The 14,351-nt window shown below is 38.2% G+C and overlaps 1 protein-coding gene across 1 annotated transcript in view; it reads left to right on the forward strand.

The window, feature by feature from the left end:
• pcdh1a (protocadherin 1a) overlaps window positions 1-11,921 on the forward strand; it is a 116,244-nt gene extending 104,323 nt beyond the window's left edge. Inside the window, exon 5 of the mRNA XM_030154186.1 lies at window positions 8,322-11,921. Within this exon, the coding sequence (XP_030010046.1) occupies window positions 8,322-8,692 (371 nt within the window). The 3' untranslated portion in view covers window positions 8,693-11,921. The remainder of the gene's footprint in view (window positions 1-8,321) is intronic.
• Window positions 11,922-14,351: the final 2,430 nt, after the last annotated feature.

A 14,351-nucleotide genomic window follows, 5' to 3' on the forward strand; every position in this document is an offset into this window, starting at 1 on the left:
GGAAAAAGTTACATTTTCCTCCATTTTTTCTGTTTTTGATATAATAACCCTCAACTTTAATTTGAGCTTTTATGGACATCAGTCATGATCAGTCAATTAAATATAGGAAAATACCTGATTTTCACTTAATGCAAAAATACTGAGCATAATATTAGAATAAATGATGATAAATCACTTAAGAAAAGTTAAAAATAGAGAAAAAAAAAAACCAATGTTTGAAAACTGCCACAAAAATAGCACTGAGTCTTTATGGATTAAGATAGTGCAACAAAACAGCATTTGTTTAAAGAAAAAAACAGATTGAGGAGCAGTCTTGAATCTTAAAAGGGATTTATGATACTCACACTTCCATCTCTAACGCTCATGCTAATGATAATGATAATTTATTATTTATTTATTAAGCCGCTGTGGATCAATATCTGGTTGTCAAGGTTCAAAATGCTATTTACAGTCAGTAATTGGGCAGTAAGCTTGACATTATGTTTCAGGGCCATGCAGCGGTCTCTAGGAATGCATTTCACAAACACCTCTGTGCACTGTGATTTTACTACCCACAAAGCCAACTGTATCATCATTTACTGCAGTTTTCTCTCTCTCCAGTCTTCCCCCGATGTTTTGAATCTATTTTCTCTGACGATACCTTGTGTGTGCCACAGTTTGACAAAGCCTTAGTGTTGGTTGACATATCACACCGCATATCAACTTCTCAATTGGGGGAGCTGGTGCATAGCGTGATCTGTCAGCAGGTGCTAAGGCTTTGTCAAATGCTGTGATACAAAAGGCAGTCTTCAAGTAAAGGAGGTCCGAGACAAAATGGTGGACTGGGAGAGAACTGACAGGAGGTATAGCATCACCCACTCAAGTATCTGCAGCAGTTCTTCCTGACGTACCACTGGCCGGCACATCCACTCATCAGCCTATGTCAGCACACATTCGCAGGAAGCCGGGGTTTTCACATCTTACATCTGCGAAGACTTTGACAAATGTGCCATTAACATCAATAGTAATTCTTCTCCTCACATCAGTTTCAGAGGAGGGTTGGAGTGAGAATTCATTAACTTGTGTCCACCAAAACAGTTAATGTTATATTTTTGAAAGAGAAAGAGAGAACCCAGGTTATCTTTACATTGCTATTAAATAAAATGTTTTTAAAAAGTATCCATAAAGATCCAAACCTCCACCGACGACCAAAAGAGTCCACTGATCTAGAATGTTTAATACCTGCTGATCCACTAATCCTATCAATTTATGTAAATCAGGGGTGTCAAACTCATTTTACTTCGGGGGCCACATCCAGCCCGATTTGATCTCAAGTGGGCCAGACCAGTAAAATAATAACAGTAAAAAAAGTAAAATTCTGTTATGATCAGGTTTACATCTACAAAGTTTCCTTAAAAATCTGAATAACATAAACAATTCGAATTGTCTTAAGAAAAACAAGTGCAATTTTAACAATGTTATACCTTGGTTTATCAGTTTATCATTTACACACATGCGTTACAATTGCACAAAACATTTAATAACAAGCAGAATATTGGTAAAATTGCATTTACTTTCCTTAAGACATTTCCGTTTGTTCATATTTGTTCAGGTTATTCACATTTTTTGTAAAAGTATAGTTGGGTAATGTAAACATTTTCATGTAATTTTACTTTTTTTACACCAAAAAACAAAGAGAAAATTTGGGGTTGTCATTATTTACAGGTTATTATGATAATATTTTACTGGTCTAACCCACTTGAAATCTAATTAGACTGTATGTTTCTGTATGTGGAACCTGAATTAAAATGATTTTGACACCATTGATTGTTAATATTTTCCGTGTAATTTTTGCAATTTCACAAATTCATCCCAGGGGCCGGATTGAACTCTTTGGCGGGCCGGATTTGGCCCCCGGGCCGCATGTTTGACACCTGTGATGTAAATAGACGATGTAAAATACAGTTTGTCCTCTTTTCATGGTCATCAGATATGACCCATTTGGACATTCAGAGGCTCCATAGTTACCGTGGAAACACCATCATCCTCTACAATATTGATTCACCAGTAAAACCCATTCAATTTGATAAATAACAGCGGATGAACACACTTGTTTTTATGTTCTGTTAATGATCTATTTTACTAAAAAAGTGATAATTTCTTCAGTTTTCTGTTTTTGATATATTCTTGAACTTTAACCTGAGCTTTTATGAACATCTACATGATCAGTGAATTGAATATAGGAAAATAGCTGATTTATACTTTAAAATGCCAAGTACAGAGCATAATATTAGAATAAACGGTGATAAATCACTTAAGAAAGGTTAAATAGAGAGAAAAAATTCACTTGAGAACTGCCACAAAGGTAGCACTGGGTCTGTATGGGTTAAATAGGCTTTGAGAACATGCAAGAGTACATTTAAACTTTGGTACAACATTTTGATAAGGAGCCCTTTTATAACATTTATACTTTTATCTATATAGAATGTTTTACAGAAGTCTAATGAACCATTTATCAATCACTTATTTCTTCTTCTATACCTAGATCAATGATTATTTACCAACATTTTCCACTGAAGTGTAATTATATTACTAGTTGGTCTTCATTGGGTCAGGTATGATATGTTGTCCGTCCTGCAATTATAGATTTTGAGTCAATAAAGGGCGAGTAAGGACATGCAATTAATACATTTTATTTACTTAACACATTAAGAATACAAGGCCGTAGTTGTTAATATTGATAAATTGTTAGTCAATTGATTTTCATGTCTGGTCCCAAAGGAATGCTGAAGTGCATTTAAGGTGACTCATAGAGTGAGATAAGTAAACGTTATACAGTAGATGCATATTACAGAGCGAGGAAAGAAAATGGTCCTTGTGCAGACATTGTTAATTATTTTATTCATTAATATCTAATATGGCCATTAGTTACATCCATAGACTGGAAATACATAATAGATGTCAGCATGGAGCTGGAAATTACCATATTTGAACAAAAAGGGTGGAGCTACAGGAGTGCAAGGGGTCAGAGCCACATGTGAGGCATCATGGGTGAACTAATGCTAAACAGTAGCTTATTAATTCAGCAAAATGGCACTTGTTTAACAAAATTATTTCATGATTTTTTTTTTTGTTTTTTAGCGTAACATTAACTACACATACAGTCAAGCTGTCTGTCAGGAAAAAATATGCATTTTATTCAGCAAACAGAAGCCCTGTAAATCCAACCTGGCAGGCAAGTGAGCTGTCATACAGACCTGTCAATAAAACCTGGCATGACAGATCAAAGCCCTCTATTTGCCCTGAGATCTTATTAATAGAGCAATAATTTATAGATGGTCCACTGGATCACTTATTAGAGAGTTTGAATAAAACAAATGAGCCCAGAATGACTCCTGAAAAAAAAAAAAAAAACGGCTTACTTATTTTTAGAGTGAAGTTCAGTGACAGTCTATGAGAGCAGGAGCGTTTTGGAGGCAGGACCCAGCAGCTGTGAGCAGTATTTCAGATACTTCTGCACTGGTTTCATTGTCAAGCCCAAGTCTTTGCCTCTTGGTTACATCTCATAAACCCTTTTACAAAGGCCTCTTTATCAGGAAGTGGTATTGTAAGTTTTTCGACACAGCCACCTAAAAAGGGAGGCAATTCTGCGTATGTGAATTGTACACAAAGCATTTCTTAGAATAAGCATATTCCAATTATCTAGAGAATAAAACCATAATATTCTAAGTGAACAGTTAACAAATGCTTTATCTCTCATGTCAGTTTCTGTACAGGTTAGGTGACAAAGCTTCCAAGCCTACACATTCTAATTTTCCTTGTGAGATGTGAAATGCATGTCGGGGGTTACAAACTCCACCATTGTTCTTTTGTATTCTATTACAATGAGCAAGGAGAATGTGCATGTCAACACTATGTTTGTGTGCTTGTAGCGAGTTTTCCTCTTAAAAATGCACCCCTCTGGAGGAAAAAAAAAAAAAAAAAAGAAAAAAAAAGAAAAGGACTGTTTTTGGTTGCTTCTGCTTACTGTGAGAAACTGTTCAGAGCACTTGAATAACAAGACTTGACATGTCATAGCTAAAGAAATACAAAACCTTAGTTTCTTGTTGTTTTTCTTTGCTGCGTATGACAACCATAGAATACATTCACACCCAGTTATTATACTGATAGCCAGCACTAGACAATAATGTTTGCTCAGATGTGGGATATCTCCTCTTGCTCATTTTGTTTCTTCGAACTTTCTTCATAATTTACCACATAAACTGTTTGCTGAGACTGCAAACATATCACTAATATCACTCATATGCTCCCAAATGATAGTAGCTGTTTTTTCCCTGTTATCCCTCTCTGAGCTCTGGGTCTCTCATATTTGTTCGCCATCGATCATAGCGGTATGGCACACACGCTGGAAAGCTGCCGGTGGGGAGAGGCAGCATTTGCAATCAAACAGAGAGGAGCAGTGTGAAATCTCAGGAAGAGGCAGCTTCCCCCATGCCCGTGGGCAAGGGATCAGACGATGAGGAAGCCTGCCTCAGACACTCAACACCTCCCACTGGCACCCTGATGCAAGCAGCATGCAAACCCACCCCTCACATGTATCTGTCAGCCGGGGGGTTAAGCTCTGTGTGTACCCCCTCTCTGTTACTGCACTGTGGAATGCATGTTATGCTACTGCAGTGGAGGTGCTTTTAGAAGCTTTGCTAAGGTCCAATGTGAGTCACTGGTGTGCTACTGAAGGTTGTTGCAGGTATAAGGTGGAAATTACTCTCTCTTTTCTTCACGATATTGCTTTAAGCAAGCAGATGGGACTGACCCAATATAAAAGGAAAAAGCTACAGGTGCAATCTATCTCCAAGTCTAGTGGAAAAGAATTCTGCTGTGCACAGAAAAAATGTCATTGAGTCACTGCTCTTCAAAACCAAATCACAAGCTCTCTAACTCCAGTCAGCCTGTTCCAGCCACTGGCATAATAGTGTGGTGGTTTGCCCATCTGTTCTCCATTGTCCACCTTGACTTTCCATCCATGACATACAAGACTATAAAGTCTAAAGGGTTTGTTCCAGACTCTGAGCAGATTTATTTCAGGTATAGGTTCAGGAGAAAACAGGTTTCAGTGAGTGAGAAATACAATTTTCCCGCTGTGCCTTTGGCTGCTCCTTTACCTCATGGTTGACTCATTTGCTCCATGAGGTCCACCAAATATTCCAGCGATGATCGTATCATCCAAGGGCGGGAGTGCGATTTGATGAACTTCAGAGCAGACAGTGTTCTGCCACATTTCAAGTGGGTACTACATATACAGATGGCTAATGGCACTGGTAAAAGGCAGCCACAGAAGTATTTGATTTATTTATTTTTATTTGCTAGCAGTAGATTTGAGTGGGATAGAGAAGTCAGTAAAACAAATGTAAAGTGTTTTCTTCCACAAATGACACACTGTATCATAATATGTTGTCAGAACTACATGACAGTGAAATTCTTACTATCATTATCATTAGAGTTTGCTCAACAATGAATCAGGAACTGAAATCTATATGTACGCTGTAAACCACTGATGATATGAAGCAGCTACGACATTAGTACTACAGCTTGCAGCTCCTGAAGATAGATGTTATTTGTTAAATTGTCTGTAAAGACTAAACAATGTGTCAAAGCAGGTTTATAAATATAACCACATAGAATGTTGATGAAACCCTAACAGACAAGGTAATAACCTACTTAAATAGCTGGCATTAGTGCATTCATGTTCTCTCTTGATGACGTTCAATATGTGCTTTGGCAGCGTTAGAAGAAAATGGCAGACTTTGGCAAGCTAGACGTAGTATTTAGCTGTCATAGCTCATTTTCTGGCCCTTGATGATGATGAGCATGGTTCAGAATGTGCCTTAATTCCTGTCACTGGTGCACGGTATCATTTTACATTACATGTTTTCTTTTGGTTGGCATTCTGGTTGATATTTTCTCAAAACACAGTCAACCTAGAGTCAATTACCAACCTGACAGTTCGTCAGTGCCGATGTGGTTATCAGTGTTAACCTTTGTTTGTCTTTTATCTCTTATTTTTGTTACGACTAATTGAAGTCAAAAGGAGAAATTATCCCTTAAATAGTAAAGTATAGGATATTTTTGCACGTTTTGTGGCTGTATTTAAATGCGCACATAATGACAATTTCTTATTCATAAAGAAAGAGACATGCCCAGTTGTGGCATGCAAAGTGTTTTGGGATAGCAGTGTAGATGTACCTACTTTTCCCCATAGAGTGATTTCTAGTTGTGGAGCTATGCAGAATTTTACACAAGGCCGCTTTGGTGTGGCGTAAACCTCCTGGAAGCTGTGGAGAGGTTTTAATCAAGTGTGAAATCCTTTTGGAGTAGATGCCTACACGACTGTGCTTGTGCTTGGAAGCGTACTTCTCAACCCTCTCCCCAACTCTCTTCCCATGAACATCTTTTGTAGCAAGAGTCCATTTCACTGCAGTGATGCATACAGACAACGCTCTTAGCGCAGCCGAGAAAATAAAACTCCAATCATCATGCATGAAACGCCACACACATACACTTGTGTTCAAACCCTTTCTTTAAGCTCCAAATTCAGGGTTTTTTGTTTTGTTTTGTTTTTTGTCTCAATCGCGTATAAAAGTGTAGTTCATTTATTTAAAACAATCTGCACTGACATTAGCTTATGAAACAGAGACGAAGAATTTGGCACTTAAGGAGAATGGTATAATTAGGCATGAATAAAGCTGAGGCATTGCTTATTGTGGCATAAATGCATTTAATAGCCTAAACATCTACCAATTTAGGATTACAGGAAAAGCAAGATTAACAGTAACAATAGACAGCCTATGCGTTCTGCTTTGTCTCATGATTATCATTTAATAAACAATGGGTCGATTGTTTTAGAATTCCCAATTGGTAAAATATACTCCAGACATAAATAAAACATTTTTGTTAAGCAGTTTAAATTCTTAAATCTCGCCTTGCCGACTCCCAAGCTGTCTCACGTTGGCTTTTGATTGATTGAAGCTTGGTGAGCCAGATGCAGTTTTTGCAGCCTCAGAGGTCTGACATTTTGTGGGATAATTATCTTGCCACTGGTCATGAGTACAATACTGATGGTATGTCTCATAGGCTTACTATCAAGCTGGCATTTTCTCTATTAGCTGTGAACTCTCGCTGCTGTTTTATACGTCATCTCTTGCAGTTGCATCATTGCCGTCTTGTGTGCGGCACTGAGCTCACTGCTTTCTCGGCGAATAAATTTACTCTCTTCCACACACTGTCCCTTTGCCGCCAAGTGAGATGGTGCCTCCATGATGGACGTACTCTTTCATGGTGTGGACAGCATTGTGCCGTTGCAGTAATGCATTTATCACAGCAATCAAAACTTTACATGTGGGTGACATCACAGCCTCAGATGTTAGTTGTCTGCTCTTCTCTTCACAGACATTGATTTGGCTGTCCTAGGCTGAATCTGAGGGGATAACAAAGATAAACTGAGATGTATTTCCATTTAATCTCAGCTGTATGTTTAGCTTGTCAACAGGTGGGCTGCTTAACAAGTCTGTTGGCTGCCAGCTGCACAGTCTGGTAAACAAATACAGGAGTTCTTCTGTGCACTTTTACTTTCAGAGCCCAGTGATACTTGATAGCTGAAGCGAACTTATTTTAGAACCCTCTTAGCTAGTGCATTAAAATGAGGTCACTGGGTCATGGACCCATTTATTTAATTAGGGGGAGTTGAATAAAAAATGGATAATAATCAAGGGCAGGGAACTCATTTCAGTACTGTCAATCAATAATTCTTTCACTGGTTTTGCCCAAAGGGATACATGGTTCTCCTAATAACCAATCACTTAATGTGGATGTGTGTCTGTAGTATTTTTCTTTAGCCGAGCCTCCTTTTTTTTTTTTTTTTACAAAGACACATATTTGAAGCTCCATTACAGGAAAATCAGACCCAAACTTCTCATGAATTATAGGAAGTTGAAATAATGCATTGCTGTTCAACATCTTTACAACTCAGCGATATATTTTGAACATACAAACTGCTGTTGGATACTTTAAATGACACAGATGCAGCATTCCATCTCCTGAATGTATCTGTAGACTACACAGTAGCGCTCATTACACAGCGCATAGCAACAGCTACATAGCAACTGCTGCTGACTGCTTAGCAACAGCTGCAAAGACCTCAAGGAGGGGGGTGGGTTTCATGGGGTGTTTCAGATGACACCATTTCTGTTCACAAATGCCTTTTATGACTTTTTTTGAAGATGTTGTTCTGATCTCTATAACTCTGAGGCTTTCTAATAGTGCTGTTTTCTCTCTTGTGTCTGCAGATATCCGCTCCCTCCCCGATGTGGCTATGACCGGAAACTGTACAACCGAGTGCAGCGAATTGGGCCACTCAGACGCCTGCTGGATGCCCGGGCATCCTTCCCCTGTACGCAAGACCAGGAACCCCCCGAAACTCTCTACCTTCGTGCCTTACCAGGAGAGAGGGAGCCTGGGACGCCTGGCCAATGGGAGCGCCAGGCTGGGTGGCGAGGAGCACCGGTCGCGCCTGCCACCCTCCCGCAGTGCCTATTCCAGCAGCGGTCACGACGCCAGTCAAGACTGCCCATTGGAGGAGATGCCCCTCAGCGTAGCCTCCGAGTTCCCACCCACTTCTCCTTCTGCCCACACTCCAAAAAGAGAAATCTACCTGTGAGGAAAACCATCATCTGATCTGTGCACAAATGAAGAAAAGAAACACCTACATCAGAAGGAGAAACAGGCTGTCCACACGCTAAAGCCAATGCCCTTTTTGTCAGCAACAATAGGCTGTGACTCATTCAATCACTGGCATGAACACTTGTTTTCGTCATTCTTCTCCTTAAATTATTAATTTATTAGCATATTTATTAAGAGTTCCACACAGTTAATTGATGCACTCATTATTTATACAAAATCTTGAAGGATATAATTCAAACAGATCAAAAGGAAGTGCAGATGGTAATTGCAACGTTAGTAGTAACTAATTATTGTTGTAGTTAGCCAAGTCCCATTCTGTGAAGTGATCTCTTCAATTTGAAAGTTGTGCTCAGTGCTCTTGTGCCATTATTAGATATCATTCAACAGTCAGTCAAGCCCTATCAGAAGGCATAAGAATTTTGATTAACAATCAAATGAAATGGTCTATCTTAATGTACAGTGCTGTAAATACATTTGAATGGTGTGTTCTACATATATTTTTGTCTGGCATAAGCTGAAAAAAGATTGCCTCAGAATTTTAGCATATTTAAGCTTTTCTTTGCTGCTGCTGTTTAAACTTGATTGAAACCATCTCCAGATGTGGAGTTCGATATTGTGGAAGGCATTTATCCGCTCCACACAATCACACACAGACACACACACATACACACACACCTTTGACCCCTAATCATAGTAGAATGGCCTTTACCTGTGCTCCCTGTAGAGCTTTGCCACTGGTGGAGAAGGCTGTGTGGCTGCATTTAAACTGACATTATGTTCCACTGACTCTCAGCACTGTGACCTATCGTTCATCATGAAAACGGTTGATTTGGCCACAGTACCCCGGAGTCACAATGACCAAATATAAAGTACTTACAAGATGCATTCTGATTGGCCTTTCACTTCAAACATTGTTACCCTCTCAGTTACTGGAATCATATTAGTGTCTCAGTTTAAGACGCTCCTCTCGATGGCGACAATCAGACCAGCTCATAGTGTTAACTCACAAAACCTTTTCTCTGCAACTGAAAATTCTTTACCTCCCCATATACTGTATGACCTTGTATAGATCTAATGAACGCATGAAAAGCTACTTAAATGAGATCAGAAAACGGCACGACATTACTGAGAGATCCTGGTAAAAGTAAGTACGAGTTGAAGTGGTGAAGAACAGGTGGTTTTCTTTGTTTAAAACTATATATTATGATATTAACTTCCCCAGAGGTGAATTCAGTGAATAATGCACGAACTGGATTAATGTTTTTTTTTATATGGACCAAATAGACCTCAAAGTCAATGCATAGATTTGAAATTAAATCAAAAGGTCATATTTGGAACTCTTATTTCAATTCAGTAACTTCTACAGAAGCAGAGAACATTTGAGCTTAAACATAAGGTTATATGGTATGAGTCAGTCTCAATGTACTGCAGCTCCTGTTATTTGACTTCCTTTATATTGAGGACAACATGCTTAATAACTTGTTAAGCATTTTTCCTCCTTTGACTACTGAACAGACTAAAAAATAGGACATGCCCGTGGGCTTCATTTATCTTTACAAAGATTTTTCCAAGTGAATCTGAAGGATATGTCTGAAGGACACTATGTATTAGTCACTAATTGGATGTTAATGATGACTACACTAGCCTGCCTTACAACATCGTAGAGCTAGACGGTGTCTTTGATTTAAACATTGATTTGATTAGATTTGTAGATACCTTTCACCTCTGCAGAGTATTTCCATAGTCAGATTGTGTCTCTGAGTAAGGGTGGAAGAGCCTGGAATGGACATTTCCTAATTAGGGTGAGTAATGAGTCCTGAGCTAGGCCATGTGTGAGCACACCCCCAGGACAAGGCACCCACTGGATAATGCAAATCCACCCACAGAGCTACAATCAGTTAAAGGGGGTATTTTTATCTGCACTTACCTCATCATGCTGCCATTGAAAACTGCGTTTAGAATAATTAAACTGAAAACATATGGAAATTACTGGACATGGCCATGATTAAATAAGGTGGGCGATTATCCTGCCTTGAGGGGGAGAAAGCACATTATGCCGTTTTCAAAGCCATTTAGCGACTGAAATAAAATTCAAACAACAGCCATGATACACTGTGATTAAACCCCCACGGCTCGCCCAAGCGACCCTCTCAGAGCTGTGGATAGCCGCTTCATGAACTGAAAGCAGCGGGTAGGATCACTGACCTGGAATTAATGACAAGTGAGAAAGATAGCAATGAGTGATAAAGCCAATGTCACATAGCCTCAATCACAACTTTATCTATTTAAATGCTTTGACTCAATTCAGATTCACTTATTCTAGCTGTTCTGTGTCAAGATTTATCTCTGGGGTTAAATCTTAACCTGATACCAGCCTAAGAACACTTATCGCTTCAGTGAATCTGCAATGTATCTTCAGATTTGTCTTTTACATAAATTAAAAGGGGGAGCTTTTAAGATAACTGGGAGTCATCGGCTGTTGCTCTGAATGAAATGACAGGAGTTTGATTTAAGTCCTCTCCAAAATAAAAACAAGCTGGGGCCTTCTTTTTTTTTTCCCCTCTTGTCGTGATGAGTTGGACTCTTTCATGCCAGCTGATAATGACCTACTCCTCTCCCCTGGAACAATATATCACAAGGTTTGACCTTTCTTTTGAACTCATGCTGAATGAACTGTGTTTACTCTTGCAAACACAGAATGGTTCTCCTTGATCAAAATAAGAGGACATCATGAAGCACCTAAATACACTCAGTACGTTGAGTAATGTTTAATTTGTACTTAACATTAATTTAATGTTGAATTCACTTGAGTATCTTTTGCCTCTCTGTAGTGTGTATTGTATGGTGATCATTTCTGTGGACAGATGGACAAAATACTGTACTGAAATTGGCAGGGGGGGGGTTTATTACTGATCAGACTCTTAACAAACTGGTTGTGTGAAAAAAATACAGAAATCTGTTGGTGGTGTAGTGTACATAGATCTCCACAGCCCTGTGTCTGCTGTCGAGCAGGCGACGATTTTAGCATGAATTCCAAAGATAATTGGTAGAAACTGTTTACTCTTTTTCTTTGACTTTACTTTCTGAAATGTTAGTGCTGGTTCATATTCAAAAGGCCCTCTCCCAAATGGACTGAAATTAACTGAACATTTCATCTTTTTCACAGTTCATCTCAAACAAAGACAATTGCCTTGAAAATATGTCTTTGCAAGAGAGAATCTAGTTGTTATCCTAATTGTTGGTATATTTATATAGGATAAAATGCTTGTGATGCCATGTTTTTGTACAGTTTTATGTACATACAAGTGAAGCTTTCTAAAAGTTCTGAGAAAAGCCGATGGCATATAAAAATTGTAACATGTTTTCTTGAGATGTGCACATCTTGCCTTGGTTGGATTGACCTTTGCTGAGTCAGTGTGAATGTGGCCGTTCTATGCCTGCACTGTAGTCATTCACCGGCTCCCACCTCCTGAGGACTTAATCAGTTTTTATGTTTATTGTGAACAGTGGATTGTCTTATCTTATCAGTTTGTTAAACTCCTGTGTTCTGCTTTGTTCTGTTTTCGCATGTTGACAAATTCTCTTGTAATACTGTAAGTCCTCATGAACTTTGTAATAAAATCACTTCAGGGAAAAAACGAACGCTGTCAGTGTTTTCATCGTTTTCTATCCAGCGTTGGTCATAGAGTGTGAAAGGACTCGATTATTCCATTTTCATAAGAGGTTGGAGCCTTGGAGCTACGTTGTGTAAGCTGTGTCTCACATAAGACCCAGGCTCATTAAGATGTTCTGGTATTCTTGTTATGTAGGGACCAGTGCTTCATTTCTTAGTCAGGAAGCCCCTGAAATTCAGAGAGGGATGCTTTTCAGCACATGAAGTGGAAGAGTCCCAGGACCTTAGTCCACCACTTCAACTAGAAAAACAATGTCCCAGAAGTAGCCTCAGTCGTGCACTTAACATATTTCTTTAAAGCACTGATGAGTTGCCCATAGCTACACATTTAGTTCTAGACTTTGAGGAATTCCTTCTTGTGATGTTAATTCTTGGATATCTTTGTGCTTTTGCTCAAAGTCAGAGCGGAAATGGTCTTTTTTATAAATGGACAATGAGCTATGGTTGAAAGCATTCAGTGACAGAAAAGTGCATCTTACATCCTGATGTTAATGCTCCGTTCATTTCTCCCGCATTTGATCATTAGCGCATTTGCACTGAATTTAACTGAGTTAATCGTGGCGGCACAGATACCATATTATTTAATCAAGTGTGAAATACAGTAATGTATCATAAATGATTGAGCAATTTTAGGCCTGTTTCACAAACAATATCCTAAACCAAGTCTTTAGTCAGTCTTTGGTAATGTGGTATTATCGTCATATTAGAATGAGCTTTTCTGCCACTGCTTCTCTGAGTTAAACTTTTGCTATTGTTAATGTTCTGGGGAAACCACTTCTCTTATTTCATGTGGGTGCTTCTATGAAACTAGTCCCTAAAAACAGGACATAGGGGCTAAAAATTAAAACCAGATGTAGACTAATGTAATGAAGCAAGTTTGGAAGCACTTTGGGTCTATTTTAACCCTTTCATGCACACTGGTCACTCCAGTGGACAGCTATTCTACAGCTGTTCTCTTGTATATTCATGGATTTTGTTGTTCTTTTCGTTGTTTGTTTGTTTTTGGTTTTTTACACATATCTTTATTAAAATTTTAAGGCACTACATATCTTTTCTGACATGAATTGTTAACATTATGTAGATCTCTCCTGAGCATAAACCCCCAGAATCACAAGCCCTCCCCATAGTTTTCACACAATTTATCAGTAAATACATGTTTCTGTGCATCAAAAATTCAACGCATAGTGTCCAGCTGAGTGGACATTTTTGCAACTTCATGAAAAATAGGTTCATAAGATTTTTTTTTTTCATTATTTTTTTTATACATTTTTAATATTTCTTAAATTATTTTTATTTTATTATTATTTTTTAAATTTATTTTTCAGAAGAAAATTTTCAATCACATTGTTTTTTTCATGCCTAAAGAGGAATAAAAACACTCAGGAAATATTTTTGATTAAGGTTCTCATAATTTGTGCATGAAAGGGTTAAATATAAATATTTATTGAGATAAAAGAGAAACTATTTTTCAGATAACACACATTCTTATATTATTTTTATAGAAAAATCCGCATGTAACACAGTAAAAAGGACACGAAAATTACATCCTACTATTTTTTTTACAGTGTATTTATTCTCTCACAGGTACATTTTGGGTATCAAATTAATTATGCAAGGCAGAGTGTTGCACAAAAATGACTGCTGTTGTAAAATCACTCGCGATTTATATGTGTTTAAATGGGCAGGTTCTGTGTGTAACACAAATGGACACGATGGGTTACATGCAAAACCGGGAATGAGACTGCAGATTCATCAAAAACCTGCATGTCTAGATTAGAAAAACCACTAAGATTGACAAATTTAACACACTGTCTTTATATAAGACCATTTCAAGCCATGTGTTCCAGATCAAATGCACTGACACCTATTTCTGGCCCTAATATTTTATTAAAAATTCATTAATTTTGGGATGGCTCAGAGCAAGAGTATAATTTTTTGCATTTATCTGAGGTCATCATCCTGG

Source organism: Sphaeramia orbicularis, chromosome 14 (assembly GCF_902148855.1).
Source record: "Sphaeramia orbicularis chromosome 14, fSphaOr1.1, whole genome shotgun sequence".
NCBI lineage: Eukaryota > Metazoa > Chordata > Actinopteri > Kurtiformes > Apogonidae > Sphaeramia > Sphaeramia orbicularis.